The sequence below is a fragment of the Theropithecus gelada genome, chromosome 18, assembly GCF_003255815.1.
Source record: "Theropithecus gelada isolate Dixy chromosome 18, Tgel_1.0, whole genome shotgun sequence".
Taxonomy (NCBI): domain Eukaryota; kingdom Metazoa; phylum Chordata; class Mammalia; order Primates; family Cercopithecidae; genus Theropithecus; species Theropithecus gelada.
Window position 1 is genome coordinate 1,644,370 of NC_037686.1, and position 22,111 is coordinate 1,666,480.

Here is a 22,111-nt window from a genome sequence, read left to right on the forward strand (position 1 = left end):
GGAGGCCGAGGTGGGCAGGTCACAAGGTCAGGAGATTGAGACCATCCTCGCTAACACAGTGAAACCCTGTCTCTACTAAAAATACAAAAAATTAGCTGGGCGTGGTGACGGGCACCTGTAGTCCCAGCTACTCGGGAGGCTGAGGCAGGAGAATGGCGTGAGCCCGGGAGGCGGAGCTTGCAGTGAGCTGAGATCATTCCACAGCACTCCAGCCCGGGCGACGGAGAGAGACTCTGTCTCAAAAAAAAAAAAAAAAAAAAAAAAAAAAAAAAAAAAAAAAAAAAAAAGAAAAAAGAAAAATAGATGGAGGTATCTATATATATTTGTTTTCAAACATATTTAAGGAGTTCATGGTGAAATTATAAGCCCCAACATAATGAGTTAAATGAATAAACTTGCACACCTGAAAGCACAACATACAACATACACCTTTGACTATGAATATTTGTTCCAACTCTCATGGATAGGTAGATTTTTATATCATTTCTCAGTCATTGCGCTTCCTCCCCACTGATTTCCCACTTTTTTAAGTAAGTGCAATTCATCCTCAAGACTATAGGGAAAAATTAGGTCCTAGAGCTTATTACATTCTTTAAGCAATTTCCTATATGCTTACTCTACTTCAGAAGTATCCATATCCATGGTGCATGGATAGATTAGTTTCCCAGTCCCAATGCCACTTAAAAAACTGATAGATAGACTTGGGTTGATTAAGAAACAAAGACTATAGAATGTTCTCCTGAACTTCTATCATTTAGATAGAAAAATAATCTATTTCCACAGAAAATTATGTATTTAGTAGCCCCAATTTACACACGAGCTTTTCATAAGTAAAAAAGTAGAATGCACCAAATAATTGATCAAGAGAAAAAACCACGTAGCAGCAAGTGGCCCTCTAAGTCTTTCTCAAGTTGAACTTTTTCTTTCTTCGAAGTCGGGAACTCTAGTTTTAATATGCCTACTTCATTCTTCAGTCTTTGTATACTGTGCTGTAACTATTCTTCTCAGCGTACTTTTGATGTTCTGTCACTATGTGGTGGAGAGGAATGCACATTTTCTAATCCAGTTCTATTCTTTTACAGTTACTTGCACTGCAATTATGATATAATGGTTTCTGGAACAAGTTTCTGTAACAATAGAAACACCATGCTGTTTTGTTTACTCACATGCTTCATTTCTCTGGAGGAGGTAAGTCACAAATCTAAAAGGCTTTTTGGATCACTACACTGAGGCACCACATTTCTGATGTCCAATTTGCAATTAGTGTTGTTTTCATCATGTGCCTATAACACTCTTGGTCTTCTTTTATTTCAATGATAACTACTTCTGGGTTCCTTGCTTTTGTATTGTCTGTGTCATTATAAAAATTCTATTGTTCTGTGTTAAAAACATGTACAGTGTCTGGTTTGTTATTTATTTTCATTTTTAAAATAAAAATCAGAAGGTGACTGGCAAGCATATTCCAGGGACCCAGCATAGAAATGAAATGGAAAGACATTTATGAGACTGAACTATTTTTGTTCAGAAAATATCTGGAATACTACACATAGGAATATTCCAGATGCATTCCTTCCTGACCATCACGTATATTATTTTTCAAATTAGAGGGTATGTTCTTTACATTTCTTTCTTCCTGTAGTGGCTCTTCCTCTGAACAATCCAAAGTTTTGGATTCTTCACAAATTTTACTCAATCTCTGCTTTAACTTAATTGTGATGAGTTTTAAAGTTTTTTCCACCCTCATTTGCCTTGTTTGATCCACATTTTCTCCTATTTTTGCACATAAAGGAGTCCTGCAGATAGAGATGTATGCTCTCTATTACAGTACTTGTTCACTTCTGTTTGTTGAGACATTTTTGCAAATGCAAAAGTGGAAGATTAATTTGCTAGTTTTGTTTGTCAGATGTCTTTTTTGTCAGGGTGCATGTTTTAAAGATAACTTTGTCATTAAATAATCAAGTATGGAAAAATAAAATTAAAAAATGATAAAACTTTAACTGTTAAACTGCTTATTCTATGTTTATCTACTCCCAATCACTGGACTGTAATTAGTTCAGTTAAAACTAATTTACATTAGCCTAAAATAGGGGAAAAATATCAACCATCAATCTTAACTTTGTAACTGTTTGTTTGGACTAAGATTAATTCGTTATGTGTTTAATTTACCAAAAATGAATTAAAAGGTGATTTGCACTATTACAAAGGCATCTTAAGAAAATTTTATCTCAGTGTATCTGAAATAGTGACACTCAACAAACAGTGCACACCTGAGTGCTTTTTTTCCAAAGATTACTAACTGATGAGTAGGCAAACTTTTAACAGAAATCAAAATCAACACTAATCAGAAACAAAGCCAAATTCATAAAATTTAATTCAAACTATAAACCGTAATATGATAGTGTTATGTAGGATTCTATATAGACTATAGTCTTAAGTCAAGTTTCAATATATTCTAAAGTCCACTAATGACAGTGATTTAAAAAAATTTTAACAATAGTTACAGACTTCCTATACAGAAATAAGTTAGAAAGTTACTGTTTGTACCCTCACACCAAAGCTCCCATTCTGCAAGTCCGGTTCTCGTGACAGGCAGTGGGGTTGACTTTATGACCCCATTCTCTCCCTGAACACAGATACTAAAGTCAATTAAAATTTACAATGGAGAATACATTTTTAATCATAGTATTAGTGACCAGTAATACATAAAGTTGCAAATTTTGAACCATTAGCAATGATTACTCCTTTAACATGAACCCAAGTCAGCAGCCATCACTGTTAAATTGTTCATAATTTTGACTGCTTAAAATTATAATTCATTATTTGATATTACCTTATTATATTAGGATGTTATAAAAATGAACAGCAAACAATATTTAGGAACTTTTGGCTTCATTTTCAAGAGAAAAGATTAGCTATAAATCACTACAGATTCTGAAAATATTTTCAGTTTTATAACCAATTAAAATGTTTTAAAATTAAATATTAAATTATAATAAACTGATTCTAAAAGGCAAGTCCAAAGGTAATTTCATTTGAACTATGTTATGTTACCAAAGCAAAGAAAACCAGAAATTTGAAATTAAATTTTTACAAACCTGTGGCTGGTTATTTTCACATCCTTGAAGCCTGTCTTGCTCTCCCTCTGATATCAATTTTAAGTCTTGTTCTGCTCAAAAATCCATATATTTCATTAAAATGAATTACTTAGAACAGTTAGATAAAAGTTATAGTCTTTATAAACATGAATAAAAAACATATTTTTCTTTTATAAAATGAGAGTTTAAATAAAGCTTAATCTCTAGTGGAGTATCTGCTTCTTTAAAAAATACTTCTTTAAAAAATTCTCCAAAACTTCAACAAACCACGTGGCAAGACACTAGATGTCACCAGAGTCAAGCCATACATTCATCTCATAGATTCACTCACAATTTTATTCACCCATCATCAGTGAACAAAACCACCAGAAACAAAAAAATTAAAAATCCAAAAGAAACAGATAAAGTAATACTGTATATTTCCCTTTACTTTATAATAGTACCTTTGTAACAATACACTAAGCCTGTTATTTAGTACTAATAATTTCCAATATGACTTTCTCTTTACCCCTTCATCAGTGTACACTCCGTTCTTTATAACTGAAATGTTTTCCTCTACTATTCTGACAAATTTCTATTCATCTTATAAGACTAACACACCTATGTGATGTCTTCCCTGATTCTATCTTTCCCTAGATAAAACTTGTATATAAATTTCATAAGACACGCAGTTAAGGTGTCAAAAGCGAGGTTATATTTCAACAGACTATAAGTAAATTACAAAAGTGCACATACTCCAATGACAAGAAAAAAAAAGATCTTCAATAAGAATAGCAATCATGACCCTGAAAGGATAAATGTCAAAGATAATGGGTGAGTGGTGTGGCGTATCGTTACTGCAACACATCAGATTCATTTATACCATTATCCTACAAGTATCCATCATATTCAACTATTTGTCTTGTAATTGAGGAATTACACAGTTGTGATGAAACATAAGCTGAACATATTCAATTCTCATCAGATAAACTGTTCCGAATTCATCAGCTCAGATAGTTGTAGAATAAGTTAATATGAATATACATCTTTTTAAATTACAAGGTGAGTTACTGCTATGCGTAAATTGATTGTATTGTGTGGTTTGCCCTGTCTTAAAGTTTCTTGATCCACTCATGCAAGATGGTATATAAAACACATCACAAAATAATGTGTGAGCAACTTTCAATGTGTAAATATTTATTGCAAAAAATAAAAATTTCACATTCATTGTATTAAGCTTTTATATTTCAAAATCAGTACAATGTTTACTAAAAACATTAGTTTTGTTATTCGAGGAATAAATCCTGTACTTTTTTTGTTTCTGAAACTACTGTGATTGGGTATACCATCCTAGTCTCTCAAGTACTTTTATGGAACAGCTATCTAATAAAAAAAATAGCTTTCTTAATAAAAAAAAATAGCTTTCTTAACAAAAGCAGTAAAAGTTCTTTAGTTCAAATGAGTTTCATTTGATTATCTAATATAAATTTAACTTATATCTTTGATGTGTGATATAAAGTACAGCAATGAGTTGCTATGGTTTACCCCAATTACTGCACTCCCTCCTCCTTCCAGTAATTTCAAGGGCAGTAATAATCTAATGTCCTGAGTGCAAACATACTGAAGCCGTCTGAATTAAGTTCTCTCAAGTGTCCTCATCACTAACTCCAAAACTACGGAGATAGCTTATTTCTTTCCTCCCTCATTCCCACTTCACAGTCTCCATGTCTTTGGAAAAGTCTCTCAATGTGTGGTCTTTCTTCTTCTTGCATATACCTCTCATGGATTATGCCCACTTCTTTCCTCTTCATTAAGCAGTAGGATCTCACATCAATAATTTCTATTTCATAATTTTACCCTCTGGCTGGAAACATATTCAGAAATAAAAGCAATACAACACTTTCCCTTGGCCCTTTTATGTCTTGAACTGCTATCCAACAGCAGTCCACGGGCAAACAGGTATGTGGTTGAGCGCTCAACAGCACTGATCACCAGAGAAATCCAAATCAAAACAACAGTGACCGATCATCTCACCACCCCAGTTAAAATGGCTTTTATCCAAATGACAGGGTATAATGAGTGCTGATGAGGATGTGGACGACAAGGAACCCTCCTACATTGTGGGCATGTAAATTACTACAGCCACTACGGAGAATACTGTGGAGAGTCCTCAAAAAACTAAAAGTAGGCCAGATGTGGGGCTTATGCCTGTAATTCCAGCACTGTGGGAGGCCAAGGCAAGAGGATTGCTTGAGCTCAGGAGTTTGAGACGAGCCTGGCCAATAGGGTGAAACTCTGTCTCTACCAAAAATGAAAACAATTAGCCAGGCATGGTGGCATGCACCTGTGGTCCCAGCTACTTGGGAGGCTGATGTGCGAGGATCATCTGAGACCAGGAGGCTTTTTTTTTATTTTGGCATCTAAAAAAAGAAAAAAAACCCAAAACTAAAAATAGAACTACCATATGATCCCAGCAATCCCATTGCTAGGTATATACTTAAAAAGCAAGGGAATCAGTAAATTGAAGAGATATCTGCCTTCTCATGTTTATTGCAGCACTCTTCACAATAGCCAAAATGTAAAATCAACCTATTTGTACACCAACAAATGGACAAAGAAAATGTACCTATACACAATGGAATACAGTCCAGTCATAAAAAAGAATGAGATCCTGTCATTTGCAATGGCATGGATGGATATACATTTTCTCATCAGAAACTTCAAAATTACCAGCTCACTTCTTTCTTTCCCCTCTGTCCGTGCTCACAATCTATCTACTTTGTGAAAGATTTCTACATCTGCAGTCATGATTCTTCCCACTCCACATTTTTTATGGATTACTACCACCACATCTCTGCTCTTGTTTTAGCAATAGTATCTTATATCTATAATTTCTATTTCTTCACCTCTTTCTACTTCCCCTCTGGCTAGAAACATGATCTGAAATAAAAGCAAAATCATGCTGTCCTCTGAGCCTGTTATGTCTTAACTGCTCCCCAGCGGCTCCTTTCCAATTCCTATATAGGAAAAAAGTCTGTAACATTGCCACTCAAGAGTGTGGCTCGAGGATCAGCAGTGTCAGCATCGCCTGAGAACTTAATAGAAATGCAGAATCCCAGGCCTGCTGAATCAGAATATGCATTTTAACAAGGCCCCCAGACGATATATTGAAGTGTGAGAAGTTCTGTTCTACACTCACTGTATATGACTTTAAATTGTACACATGCATAGATGACCACACATGCTTATATTCACCTATGGTAGATAAAACATAGAACTGCCTGGTCAGGTTCTTCCATCAATGAGGAAGACAGGAAGAATTAAAAATTTTGCTCCAATTCTCCGACAAGTTTTGGTGCTAGAAGCCCACTATATCTTCTTCCCACTTTTCTAAAACCCTTTTCTTCCTTTTACTTGAGACGGAGTCTCGCGCTGTCGCCCAGACTGGACTTCTCACTGCAAGCTTCACCTCTCCGGTTCATGCCATTCTCCTGCCTGGGTCTCCAAAAGTGCTGGGATTACAGGCGTGAGCCACCGTGCCCGGCCCCCTTTCCTTCCTTTTTCTAAGGAATTATTCTATTTTGCCACGTTCTATGTACCTTCTTTTTCCTTCATTTACCCCTGCACTCACTGCCTTTCTCATTCTTCATTCCCTCTTCTCTCCTTTCTTCTTCTTTCCTGACTTTCCTCAGATCTTAGAATACCTTGAAATGCAGCTATTAATTCAGCTCCTTTAGTGGCACTCTCAATTTACTCTCCTGTGGATGTGTGTTAATATATAAAATGTATCACCTTTTCACTTTTCTTTTTTCTTACTGTGCATTTAGTAAGTGACCTTCCTTTGCTTGTTGTAATACATAAGTGATGGTGTTTTCAAGTAAACATTATGTGAAATGCATTTTAAAAAAATATAATTATTACCATCTACATTTCCATTTACTGCATTTTTCCTCTGCTGATCAGCAGGCCCAGATGAATGACCACCATGCTTCTGGAGAAGATTCTTGGAGATACTCTGCTAAAATTAATATCAACAATGAGTTTCAATATAAAATAACAATAATAGTTGCACAAAAATGTCCTAATTACTCATTTTAAAAATCCAAATGTCGCCGGGCGCGGTGGCTCAAGCCTGTAATCCCAGCACTTCGGGAGGCCGAGACGGGCGGATCACGAGATCAGGAGATCAAGACCATCCTGGCTAACATGGTGAAACCCTGTCTCTACTAAATAATACAAAAAACTAGCTGGGCGAGGTGGCGGGCACCTGTAGTCCCAGCTACTCGGGAGGCTGAGGCAGGAGAATGGCGTGAACCTGGGAGGTGGAGCTTGCAGTGAGCTGAGATCCGGCCACTGTACTCCAGCCTGGGCGACAGAGCGAGACTCTGTCTCAAAAAAAAAAAAAAATCCAAATGTCCTATATTAAAAGCAGTTAGACTTAAAAATAAGAGAAGCTGGTATTGAAAACCAAAACATTTCTTTTTTTTGTTTTGAGAGCCAAGGCTGGAGTATAATGGCACGATCTCGGTTGACTGCAACCTCCCATTCCTGGGTTCAAGCGATTCTCCTGCCTCAGCCTCCTGAGGAGCTGGGATTACAGGCGCACGCCACCACGCCCAGCTAACTTTTCTATTTTTAGTAAAGATGGGGTTTCACAGTGTTGGCTAGGCTGGTCTCGAACTCCTGACCTCAGGTGATCCACCGGCATCGGACTCCAAAAGTGCTGGGATTCCAGGCATAAGCCACTGTGCCCAGCCTGAAAACCAAAACATTTTAATAGAGAACCTCACATACACTGTTTAGATGGAGCTTATTTTTTATCTTCATTAGGCTATTGACTCTGTAAAACTGAGTATGGAAGGCAAAAGGAAACCTATTTACAGACAAAGTATTAACTTAGGTGCATATTTCAACAAGACACTTACTTCAGAAGACCTAACTCTAATTTGCAATCTCCATCAAAAGTAAGAGGGCACTACAAAAATAAATTTGCTACATTAGGGCATTTAACATTTAAATTACTCCCAATTATAGAATTTTTTATTATTAAAAGAAGATAACTGGCATGACAAAAAACTTTGGAGTACTCCATGTTGTGTATAAAAAGAACACTGATGAAACTGCTTCATTTAGGTAAACAAGGGCTTGAAAAAATTAAAGTTTTTCTTGATAAAATTTTTACTGATAAAAAAAATGGTTGAATAAAATTACAAAGTAGTAAGAAAAACTTCTGTTTATGTTTAAATAAATGCAAGCAAGATATATTCTGCCACTCTTTTCCAATTAAGAAATAACTTCAAAAACTACAGCAAGCCTTAATAAAAAGGGAAGAATAAGAACATTTATTCACAAAGCATCTAAAATGTTCCAGATTCTCATTTGTACATTTTCTTTTCTACACATTGCAAATGATGATGATGATGGTTACCCCATTCCCTGCTTTCTGGTCATTCGAGGATGTTTAAAGCAAAATGAACAATTGTTATCCATTTTTCTCTCTGTTCAGAATATCCTCCTTTCAGACTTTCAGGGGGCTTGCTTTTTCTCAGCTTCTAGATGGCAGCTTAAATGGCACACAGAAAGATCTTCTCTGACTACACAATTCTACTCCCACTCCCATCCCAATCCTAACTACAAACTTCCTCAATTTTCTGTAATTGAACATTTTCTGTTTTCTTTAGAGGAAGCACTTGTAGTGACTTATGCGTTTGTTGTTTCCTTGTTTTTGTGTTCCTACTACTCTAGGATAAGCCCTCATCCTGTGTATTCACTGTCTTACTGCCTAGCACACAGTCCGTACACAATGACAGAAATTTATTTGAGGTCAAAACATTTAAAATCTTATTAGGACGTTCTGGGTGCCAAATCACCCTATTCCCGTAGGATATCACCAGTAATAGACCGCTAAAACTTACCCTACTCCAATCTGGAAATCCACATACCTATGCTATACTTTCTCATTGTTCTCTTGTCAGTACTGGCTACTTGACAGTACTCACTAAAGGTTAAAAAAAAAAAAAGACTCGCAGTATGTATTAAGGCACTGAATCCCATTGTGATTCATTTTGTCCCATATTTGCATACATATATTCCAGTTTACAAAATGTTTTCACATTTCTTGCCACATTTGTTCATTACATATACCTAAGAGCTAGATATCAGTACCATCTTCATGAAAAAGGGCACTGACATTCAAATAAGTTAAATAATTTTTCCCAAGGTTCCATAGCTAGTAAGTGACAGGACCAGGACACCAACCTATCTTTTGACTTCCACTCAGTGCTGGTACCACTACGCACCAGCTGCTTCTACCTAAGAGGTCAGGCCGTTCCCATCTCTTTCCACAGTTGTGGCCTTGGAATACATCATTATTATTTTCTACTTATGTTACCACAAGCATGACTGCCATGAAGAAATTCAAAGCATTCTACTGTTAAAAAGAATTAAAACACTATTAAACCAAATTGTTGTTTTTATACTTCCACACGTAGACTATTTCCCATGCTTTTGTTTCTCATAAAATGTTCCTTGCAGATCTACACTGATGATCCAAACATATCAATACTTTCAAGTCCTAGGCACTATTGTTTCAAGTTCCAAGTTCTAAAAAAAACCCTACAGCTTAAACTCTTTATCTCTGCATCTCATTAGGATATTTACACATCCAGATATGCCATAGAATTGTACATTTGCTCCTAGGTTGACCTGGAATAATTCTTTAGTTTTTAGACAAACTTATCTTCAGAACTCGAAGTGATTCCCTGTATTTTCTTTTTCATTATACTATGTTGGCTTCTTAAATGGATCCTGCAAATTAGCAGAATTGTACTATGCAGCAGTAATCTACTTAGCACATAATTATGGTATTCATCATACACTGAAATGTGAGAAAATAATTCCTTTATGGGCGTACGCACAGGTGAGAAAGTAAAGCTCAAGCATCCTATTTTATGATTTAACATCACTTGATATTTATGACAGTAGACAGTACCTTAGAACTACGAGATGATCCTATATCTTCCTCTTCTGATCCTGATGATGACTTATCTATAAAATGTTATTCACAGACACATTCATGAGACTATTAGTTACTGTAAATTTCAAATACATATAACAAAGTCTATCTCCATTCATGAGTATTTACATAAAATAAAAACAATACGAAAAACTAATTTCAGGTTTGATGTAGTTTCAGGAAAAAGGAGTTTGTAATATCAGAAAAATAGCAAAAAAATAAACATATTATATTTGGTTCTGTGATTTTTTTTTTTTTTACAGGGTCTTGCTGCGTCACCACAAATGGAATGCAATGATGTGATCACAGATCACTGCATCCTCAACCTCCTCAGCTCAAGTGATCCTTCACCTCAGCCTCCCAAGTAGTTGGGACTACAGGCCTGTACTACCACACTCAGCTAATTTTTGTAGTTTTTTTTTTTAAGAAGAGACCGGGTTTTGCCATGGTGCCCAGGCAAGTCTCAAACTCCTGGGCTCAAGTGATCTGCCTACCTTGACCTCCCAAAGTACTGGGATTATAGGCATGATCTGCCACACTTGGTTTCCTTTTTTTTTAAGTAATACCATTAAAGCAAATACTTTTTTTCAGAGATATTCACTAACTTACCACTTCTAATTTTTATACACAAAAAAATAAAATTATTACAATTTGTTTGCTCTCGTGGGGCACTTTAAATAATACCATTTTTGTTTCTTCCAGTTGATGGTTTTGTTGCTTCCTATTAAAAAACAAACAAACAAAAAAAAAAACTTTACAAAACATTGTATTTCTTTATTCACTGTTCGTATAAAATCATGGCATATCCTGAGAGAAGCCAAAAATATAAACAAAAGACAGATTCCACCCTCTATTCAAGTGGGGATATATGAAAAGAAACAAGAACAGAAACATATAACACAAGGTCTACAATTAAAATGAATAAAATATGGTGAGGGCATAAAGAGAGAACAGTCAGTTCTACTTGGAAAACTCTGTAAATGCTGCAAAGTTAGGGCCATATTTTAAAAGACAGACAAAGTAAAGAGTGAGGGTATAAGGGGTTTCTAGGCAAGGTAGTATGCGTAGAAGGATGGGACATGAAACCACATGGCAAATGAGAGGCATTAAAGTAAAACTGACATGCAGTCAGAGGGAATGGGATGGAGAGAGAAAACAGGACAATCAGGCCAAACTACAAAAGATATGTGTCATGCTGGAATGTAAAATTCCCCCTTGATGCAATCGGAATCCACTCAATGAGCAGATGAGTTAGATCATTACAAATATATTTCAGGAAGGTCACCCTGGCAGCAATGTAAAAGGGAGTGAACATGGTGAGGCAGGGGCCCAACTATAAAAGAGTATTCTAGAATTATAGGTCACAATGTGAACTACAGTAATAAGATATGAAAAGTGGGAAGTAGGTAAAAATACAGAACTTGGTAAGAGAATGCATTGGTGATGTGAGACCTGGAGTGCAGCATTTTTCCTCTTTCAATGTTTCAGTGCTATTTACCAGGTGTTACGTACTAGGAGGGGGAAGCTAGATGACAGAGTAGATTACAAAGGGCCAGGAGTCAGGAAAGAATCACGAACAATGTGTTCACTTTAGGACCTATCAAATTTGAGGCACCCAGGAAAGTTAGAAGACAGATCGGGATAAATACATTTGGAACCGAAGTAGATGGCCTTACTCAGGAAAAGGACACAGTGTTGATAAGACAAATATTTGTAAAATAAACTAGTAGAATTAAATAATGCAAACCCATATAGAACTCTGAACTTTTGAAAATAAAAACATGAGGGAAAAACATGGAATTCTACTTTTCAATTATATATTTCCACATTTGTTTCAAGAGTACAAAATATTCCTTAATCTATGCACTTATTTCTGGAATGTTATGGCAATATGCATTTTTGAATTGCATGGAAATATTTAATTCTTGTTTTTTTGGAGACAAATTCTCACACAGTCACCCAGGCTGGAGTGTAGTAGCATGGTCTTGGCTCACTGCAACTTCCACCTCCTGGGTTCAAGCAATTCTCATGCCTCAGCCTCCTGAGTAGCTGAGACTACAGGCATGCGCCATCACGTCTGGCTAATTTTTTGTGTATCAGTTAAGACGAGGTTTCACCATGTTGCCCAGGCTGGTCTCGAACTCCTGAGCTCAGGTGATCTGCCTGCCTCGGCCTCCCAAAGTGTTAGGATTACTGGCGTAAGCCAATGTGCACAGCACATACTGAGCTGTTCTTTTTGGTTGCTTTCTACTTCTTTCCTTCCATAAAGGCAAATATAAGAACTGTTTATTCCCACCATTTTTCATAAATCTCAATCCCATGCATCTATCTCTCTGGTAAGACTTGTTTTCTGTTATCATCTTGAGGGCTTGTATTTCTTTCTAGGATCTCTGTCATCATTATTAAGATTGAGGGGATGTATGTGAAAAAGCATGGGGAGGGGAAAGATTTCAAAAAAAAATCAATCTACCTTTGTAACACCAGGGTTCACTATAGGATTGAGGGAAGGTTTCAGACCAGGGTGTGTAGGTCGACGAGGCTGACCATTGACGATTTCAGGATGGATTTTAACCCCATCTTCATTTTCGCTGTCAGAACTGCTGCCCTCAAGCAAAGTTATATTTCCTGTTCTCACAGTACCATATGTCGTTTTCACTATAGTTAAAGCAAAGAGTATATAAAAAAATGTGTAATTAACTGTCAGTGAATAACACAAGAATAGGCAGTCTTCAGATAGCTTACGATTCTTCCTCGTTGAGAAGATTGCTTGTTGAGAAATAGTCCTTGTTGGTTGTTGAGAAATAGTTCTTCGCTTCGTTAAGTGTTGTTCTGGAACATTCTACAAAGAAAACAATAGCTTTAAGAGAATAACATGTATCAAGTTTAATAACACAATATTCACCAGTACTACATGATCTAACACAAAAAATACAGGTTTTAGAGTCACTCAGATGTATTAATAGATTCAAACCTTAAATCTGCCATTTACTAATCTACATGCTCATGGGGTGAGGATTATGAGAGATGATACAGATATCCTCAAAACGTTACTCTTTTGCCCCTAGTTCATTATTAGACAAATACTGTATCGATTAGAGTATTTTCTTAACCAAAATAACCTAGAAGAAAGCTTACCCATAGGGAGTTTTGAGTATTACTGAAAAAATGAATATATTCAAAAATATAAATATGTGATAATATTTTGGTATTTTCATAAATTCCATCTTATGGAGAAAATGTGAGAACTTAGTTTTTAGTGGTATCTGATTTAAATGGGTAGGCACTGCAAACAGTACAAGCAACTTCTATGCTGTTCATAAAAAAGCTGAAACAAATTATCATATTAATTCAGTTCCTTCTGAGACAGAGAGAAAAAAAAAAAAAACAAGAATAAAGCTTGTAGGGCAATGACTGAGTGAAATCCACACACAGCTACTAAAGAGGAAGCTGTCACTAAATACGCTGACAATAGAGACAGAAGTGTAATAAAAGAACAGACACTAAAACGTGTTGTGCAAGGGAAAAGGCTGAGGTAAATCATTTTTAAAAGGAGAGGCGGGACAGAGAAACATCAAAACAAAAAAGAGACACAGCCAGTTAATCAAGCATGAGCTTAAGCCAAGGAAAGAAATAATTTTAAGCACAATAATGTATGCGGAGAAATACAGACACATAACAAAAACTTGTGTTCATAATGGATCCCTGTAGTGACACTTATTAGAATTTGCTCTACAATAAGCTTTTTGTAAAAACTTGTCTAATAAAAGAGTTAATTTTATTACACTAAAATACATGTATCACTACCTGAAAGCTGGAGCACTGTTACCCCGGAGAGAGAAAAATGGAAAAAGAAATATTCCATCAACTTTCCACCTGGAGAAAGAATAAGCAAGCAGAATTCTAAAGAGTAATGTGTGGCTCGAAAATATGTATTTAATAGAACATGAGTTGGGGCTTTAAAAAGTTTAAGAAATTGTATCCTAAAATCAAAACCTAATCTTCCAGTTGAAGAATATTAGAAACTACACTGAATCTATCTTTCCTACTTAAGACATATTTCTAATTTCTTTCCTTCTTATTTTGACATGTTTTCTCAACACAACTCATCTGAACTTATATATCTTAAACATTATAAGAGGCCAGGCATAGGGGCTCATGCCTGTAATCCCAGCACTTTGGGAGGCCAAGGCGGCTTGATCACTTGAGGTCAGAAGTTCACGACCAGCCTGGCCAACATGGCAAAACCCCTGTATCCATTAAAAAAAAAAAAAAAAAAAAAAATTAGTCAGGTGTGGTGATGGGCACCTGTAATTACAGCTCCTAGAGAGTCTGAGACATGAGAATCGCTTGAACCTAGGAGGCGGAGGTGAGCTGAGATCATGCCAGCCTGGTGACAGAGCAATCCTCTGTCTCAGAAAAAAAAAAAAATAAATAAAAGGGAATATAAATTTAAGCCATAGTTTAGAAATGAAACAGATTTAATTATTAGAACATACCATGTGTATTATATTGCTTATAACGTTCCATTATATAGAAACTCATTTGTGTGTTCATTTATTCATATTGAAAACTATTAAAATACTTCTTACACACAGTCACAATTATAGGTACTCCAAATACACAAAAATATGTTTCCTAACCTCCACTCCTGTAGCTCATAGTAATACAGTAGCTTTGAAATTATTATTTAAATAACTAAATAGAAAAGCCTGAGATTTAAAATTTTAGAATGAGATACAAGAATTCTGGGTAGGTATTTCTGAAAATTACACTTACAAAAACCTTCTGAAATTAAAGTCTTACCATATGAATACTAAAGTTTCTGCTTACTTCTGTAAGTTGTTATTTTGAACAAAACATGTATTCTTCAGTTAGAGTAAGGCTTTAAAATAGACTCTTAGTGACTTAGAAAATATAGTGGAATCCCTTTGTAATATAGGTTTTGAGGAAGAATTTAAATGTCGAGTCTTTCACAATTTAAAAAAAATTAGATATGGAGTCTTGTTACGTTGCCCAGGTCTCAAACTCCTGGGCTTCAGCAATTCTCCTGTTCCAGCCTCTTGAATAGCTGGGATTGCAGGCACATGACCTCATACATAAATAAATTCTCATAATTTCCAATATTATTTTAGGCTAATTAGAGAACAAAGGATAAAATTATTTTAAAACTCTCTGCTAAAAACTGTATAATAACAAAATAATAAATGTCCAAGAAGAAAAAAGTAAATATATACTTCGGGCAACAGGGAAACCCCATGATTACTATAACAAGTAATTGGATCCATTTGAGCTTCGTTTAACAAATAAGTAGTATAAAAGTCACGTTAGTATGATTTAACACAGTAAGGATCTTTATCCCAATAAATTTTGACCAAATTTCACATCTCCTCTATTGTGGGGAAGCTTTTGTAATATAATTTTCCTGCCATTATGTAGTTTCTAGCCCATTCTCTTTTTCAGTTCCCATTCCCTCAAAGTATTTACCAGTTATCTGTTACTTACCAAAGTAAAAAAAAGAAATGTACCTAGTCATAGTTCTATAAAATGGTTTTCTCTAACCAAATTTCTATTACACAGATAAAACAAAGGTAGACCACTGTTAAATTTTAAAAGTAAATACTATACAAAACTAGATTCAGAGTGAGAATATTAATTTCACAAGACCACTTTACCTTGGATTTAAAATTGAAGTCACCATCCTTTTTTAGTCGCATACGCACTAAAAAAGTATCCAGTCTGCAGGAAAGCCTATAGAGCAAAAATATACAAGAAAAAAAAAATGAGCAGGTTCATTACTTACAAAACAAATAAAAGAAAACAAAAATCCTAGTCTGTATCTGTATGCCCCCTCCAAAAAACAAAAAAAGAAAAACAAAATCTAGGAAAAAGTCAGCTATCAATATATCAAATAATATATCTTGCTGTAAGTAAAACATGACCTTTGTTTTAAAAAATATTTGTTACCTATTTCTGCCTTCAGCTCTCGAAACTTTTTTTTTTGTTTGTTTGAGACAGAGCCTCAAACAAACTCTTCTGTTGCCCAGGCTGCCGTGCAGTGGCCGGGTTCACGCCATTCTCCTGCCTCAGCCTCCCGAGTAGCTTGGCTACAGGTGCCCGCCACCACGCTCGGCTAATTTTTTTTATTTTTATTTTTTTAGTGGAGACAGGGTTTCACTGTGTTGGCCAGGATGGTCTCAATCTCCTGACCTCATCATCTGCCCGCCTAGGCCTCCCAAAGTGCTAGGATTACAGGTGTGAGCCACCGCGCCCGGCCCAAACCTAGGAGATATCCAATGCCTACCCAGTCTTACTTCCATAGCAAACAGTGTCAGCCAATACACTGGCAGAGACCCACAGTAATTTGTCCTGAAGGCTGGACTGAAAGCTCAATTAACCCAATCATGCCTGAGGTTGCAATTTTTGGAATTTGAAAAATCAGACCTTGGCGATGGCCTTGAGTGGTAAGCTATAAATAATTCTTACAGGCTTAGCATTTCAATAATGGAATACTAGGTATACATGGGTTTAGCTGACATAACTGAGTCCTGGTAGTTGTACCTCTATTTCCCTAAGTACTATATCTAAATATCTTCCTTCCCATGGGCTCCCACTTCCAGATCCTTCTTCTGCAGGGCTCCATGGCAGTCTCCAAACTTTAAATCTTCAGCCTAGGAAAGCACAGCTTCCTAAAAGAATGAGCTCAAATAATCAAGGGTAGGAGCTCTCTGTTTCCCTGTTCCTGGAAAGTAAGCTAAATGGAGTTTCAATCATCCACCTCCAGCATAGGCATATGACCAACTACCCCACTGAAGCTCCATGACTGATTTGCCAGCTAATCCTACTCTTTCCTTAAGCCTACACAGATATGAGAAGAACATTAGTTAATTGGGAAAAGTGGCAGAGAAAAGGGGATGCCTGGCCTGGACCACAGATCCATGCAGTTCAGCAACCTCCAGTACCCTAGTACTCGATGGGCTCCAAACTAACCCTCTGTAAGTTGGGGTGGAAGATGATACACATTTCTATATGCTCTAAGACTCTTCCCAGTGGGTCAAATTCTCTTAACATATTTCCAAGCAGACAAACAAACAAACAAAACTTTGATATCTGTCAGTTTTTCCAATCAGAGAACCAAAAAAGCAGCAACCCGTTTAGGACTCTCTTAAACCCACTACTTTAACTTACTTAACATGTCTTTCTTGCTAACTCCCAACATCCTGTGTTTTTCATTCCTCTAATTTATCACAAAGCCCACTATTCTGATCTCTTTTCTAAAACCCTTACTCTTATCCAACTCAGTGTCTTTGGCCTTCCCCTGCTAATTCCACTCTTATCTGCTTCCATTAAGGTTCACCAGCTCATTCCATTCTCATCCTCTTCCATTGGGATCATTAGACCCACTCTCCCTTTTCTATTATTAAAACACTCACCGACAGGATGACACACAAGAGCACTAGGCTTTGAATTAAGGAATTTGAGTCTGAATCTCATTTGTGTTACAAAGTGTACCCAAATAAATCATTTACTCTCTTTGAGTTTCAGGTTCTTCACCTGAACAACCACTTGACCCAGACGTTCAACACAGATAGAAATACTAAAGAATATTTTGTTTAGTCTCTAAGATCCCTTAAAATCCTGAAATTCTATGTGCTTTTGATTCTGTCTATTGAAAAATGAAGAATATTTAGCTGGCATGAGCTCAGTAATAGAAGAAAAAACCACCAAGAAAAGCAAAGAAACAAACAAACAAACAAACAAACAAAATCAAGAAAAGAATACAGAAAACTCATGAAAAAAAAAAGGACTCCAGAGAAAAAGAAAAAGCTTTATGGAACTAGGCAATGTACTTGCCTAAAGGGAAAACCACATAGAGAAGTCAGAAAGTAGAGAAATCAATTAACATTTGCTTTGAGTGTGAGCAAAATATAATTAACATAACATAGTCTATATGCAGACCACCTGCAGCAAACTATTNAGCAAAATATAATTAACATAACATAGTCTATATGCAGACCACCTGCAGCAAACTATTCCTCTCCAGGACTTGCCTGATGTTGCTTATGGAAAACCTAGGGCCCTGTAGCCCAGCTGAGTGAGATCTGCCCTAAAAACGTTGATGGTAAAAATAAGGTGCTGGTTACCACCGCAATTGTCAAGTACATTAGGACAAATTTCTGAACTAACCAAGCTTCTAAAAAGGACTCTAAAGATTGTTAACGTAAAACAAAATGTGACTTTCTGAACTGATCTGATTTGGACCCGTACCTTGATCCCATTGCTGCACAGGTCTCAAGAGAAGTGATTTGGGGGCCAGGCACGCTCATGTTCAAATCATGGGTTGGCTACTTGTTAATTAACAGGATCATGGGCTAATTATCCAACCCTCCGAATCATGGTTGCCTAATTATTTAAAAAGTAGGTGATAACAGCACAGATACTTGCAAAGCAACATGAGGACTACAGGAAATGATAAATGTGAAGCACATAAACCCAGAGTAAAACAACCAACAGTTACTAGTTTCTTTTCTCCGCAGTCCCTTAGAAGACATATCACTTTTCAGAATCTGTGAAATCCTACCTGTTCATGCAGTCTTCAATGGTAACAGCAGGCACTACTAAAGAAAAAAATACATTTTAAATCAACAATAGAAACACATAAAATATCAGAATCATAAGGGAGCATGGCAGCAACTGCCTGTAATTCCAGACAGGAAAATAAGATCACAGTCAATTTCTCTTAATAATGACTGTATATCAAGCCAGGTGCCATGTGTGCGCATGTAGTCCCAGCTACTCAGAAAACTGAGGCTGAAACATCACATGAGGTCAGGAGTTGAAGGCTGCAGCGCAGTATGACTGTGCCTATGAATAGCCACTGCACTACAACCTGGGCAACATAGCAAGACTGCCATCTCTTAAGAAATAATAAGGCCAGGCGTGGCTCATGCCTGTGATCCCAGCACTTGGGGAGGCCGAGGTGGGCAGATCACTTGAGGTCAGGAGTTCAAGATCAGCCTGGCCAACATGGTGAAACCCTGTCTCTACTAAAAATACAAAAATTAGCTGGGCATGGTGGCGGGTGTCTGTAATCCCAGATACTTGGAAGGCTGAGGCAGGAGAATTGCTTGAACCCAGAGGGCAGAGGTTGCAGTGAGCTGAGATCAGGTCATGCCACTGCACTCCAGCATGGGCGACAGAGCAACTCTGTCTCAACAACAATAATAAAAGAAATAATAATAATTATTAAATAAATGTGCATCATTCACTCAACTGTGATAATTATAGAAGTATATATAGCCACTGGATATAGTATAATACTTTACTACTGACCATAGAGTTCCTTTTGTTTCAAAACTTTTTCTTAATTGCATATAAAGCTAAAAACATGGTTCACCTATTAAAGGTACTTCTTCATAGAACAAATCAAAAAGTCAAATACTGCATTCAAAATGTAGGATGAGTTTCTATTTCCCTCCTCAAACAGTGGATTTTTATCATTAATGGTTAATAGTACTTTAAACTTCTTTAGCAAAGAAAAAAGCCTTGTAGACTGGGCAGGGTGGCTCATTCCTGTAATCCTAATACTTTGTGAGGTCAAGGTCGAAGGATTACATGAGGCCAAGAGTTAGAGACCAGCCTGGGCAACAAACATAGCGAGACACTCATTACTACAAAATGAAACATAAAAAATCAGCTGAGCATGGTGATGCATGCCTGTAGTCCTAGGTACTTGGGAGACTGAGATGAGAAGATTGCTTGTGCCCTGGAGTTCAAGGCTGTGGAGAGCTATGATCACACCACTTCATTCTAGCCTCAGCAACAAAGCAAGACCCTGTCTCAAAAAAAGGAAGTTATATATAGATGACTAAAAGTATGATCAAGAAATGGACCTCATATTCTAGTTAAATCACAGATCACAAATTTCTGAATAATATAATACCAGAAAAGCACTTCACTTTAAAACTATGTCAGATAAAACAACTTGAATTTGACAATCCAGAAGATACTTAAAAAATTCTTGGCAGACCATCATCAGTGACACTGCCATTGTGATAGAAGTTTAGCATTAGAGACTAACAGAATACCAGATATACTTTAGGATAGGTAGCCAATTCTCTTGAAATAATCCACATTTGTCAAACACATGTCTGTTAGAAATGTGTTCTGAAAATGTTTTCTTTAGGGATGAAATTCAAAAGGAAGCAATAGAAGTGCAGATATCAGAAGAGGCAAATGAAGAGGGAATTGCACTAAGAAAAAGAACCAGGTACTGGGTTTTCTACTGATGTCATCAGAATTCCCAGAATGCTGATAACTAGTATATTCAGCATATCACCTCATATTTTTCTCCATATTACACAAAAGATGTCAGTTTCTCCAAACTCCTCATCTGTAAACTACACTTCTGATCAAAACTTGAAACTGCCAAAACATGGCTGTATTATAATTCCATGACAGAGGGAGGTATGTGTCTGACAGCAGGTTCCAGTTGTTGCTACCAGATTTCAGTTTCAAAATGTATGCAGAAGAACTTATCAAGTACTTGAGTGTAAATCAAGTTTTTCCACAAGAAGCAGATAAGAAAGACAATACTTTTGCTCACACGTGACCTTTAGGTTTTGACAATTCTGGAAAAATGTTGGCACGTGTACTCATCAGTCTAGATTATTTTCCCTGACCCTTTGTACATAGCTGCTGTAGTTACCAAAAAGCTACGTAGGATCTTGGTAGATTTATTCTTTCATATTTGAACACCAGAAGTATGAATCACATCTATAGTAAACCTTACAACTCTAAAATCATTCTTTTGAAAAGGGTACCACTAATGAGCTTGTAAAAGTTAAATCCATTTTACTTTTTAGTAATCTTATTTGTTAGAATTGATATTCCCTTCTTGAAATTCTCACTTCTTAAATTTTTGCAACGTCACTTCCTCTGACTCCTCTCCCACTTTTCTCTAGCTACTGCTCATTCTTCCTTGTCACCTCCCTTTTCCTTTGGGAAATCTTGCTATGCCTAGGGTTCTGTTACTGGCTTTCTTGTCATTATACACCTTCTGCACGATGGACAAGCTCATTGAGATCTATGACTTTGCTTAATAACTATAACAGGACCATTCTATGTCTGCAAATCCAACCTCAGAGTTTTATCTGCAGCTAGAAATCCTATTATCCGATTTCCTACAGAAAATATTCCTCCACGGTTGTTCCATTCAACTCAACATGTATGGGAAAAACATTCGTCTTCCCTATTCCCTACACTTCTCTATTCACCTGAAATTCCCTGTTCAAATTCAGTATAAACGCTAGTACACAACCTCAAAACTTACGATCTAAGATTTCTCTCTGCCACCTAACTTTTTACTTTCAACAATCACTAAATCATATTAACTGCACCTCTTTTCTGCCTCTGCTTTATATTTCCACTGCCACAATATAAATATGTTTATATTTCTGAGTTAAACATGGCCTCTTAACTGATGTCTTTCACAGGAGGAGAAAACCCTACCAACTATTAATATTTCTTAAATTGAAAAAACTAAGACAGCAAATGAAAAGGGCATAAGGCCAAGAAAATAAATGAACATTTTTAAATGAATAAACTGAGATTCTTATAATTATTTCACCTTGCATGGGTGAAAACATCACAGTAGATTGAGACTGGAGATAAGGAAACTATAGCTTTGACTATAGACAAAGTTTCCTTTGTCTCCCAGTCTACATGGTTACCTTTCACCTACCTTCTAAGTGAGGGGTCAGCAAACTACAGGTCACAGGCCAACTCCAGTCTGCCATATGGTTTTGTACATAAACTTTTTTTGGAGCACAGTCTATCTATGCCTGCTTTCACACTTCAGTGGCAGTGCTGAGTAGCTATGACAGAGACTACATGACCTAAAATATTACCTATCTAGCCCTTTACAGAAAAAGCTTGCCAATCCTTGTTTGTACCATAACCAGAATGCCCTAATCCTCCTCAAATCTAATCTTGAGACTTCCCTGTTGAAAAATTTCTAGTGAAT

The 22,111-nt window shown here is 36.5% G+C and overlaps 1 protein-coding gene across 1 annotated transcript in view; it reads right to left on the bottom strand.

The window, feature by feature from the left end:
* ANKRD62 (ankyrin repeat domain 62) overlaps positions 1-22,111 on the bottom strand; it is a 53,033-nt gene that overhangs the window by 22,230 nt on the left and 8,692 nt on the right. Inside the window, exon 7 of the mRNA XM_025365568.1 lies at positions 3,096-3,166. Coding sequence (XP_025221353.1) covers positions 3,096-3,166 — 71 coding nt within the window. The remainder of the gene's footprint in view (positions 1-3,095; positions 3,167-22,111) is intronic.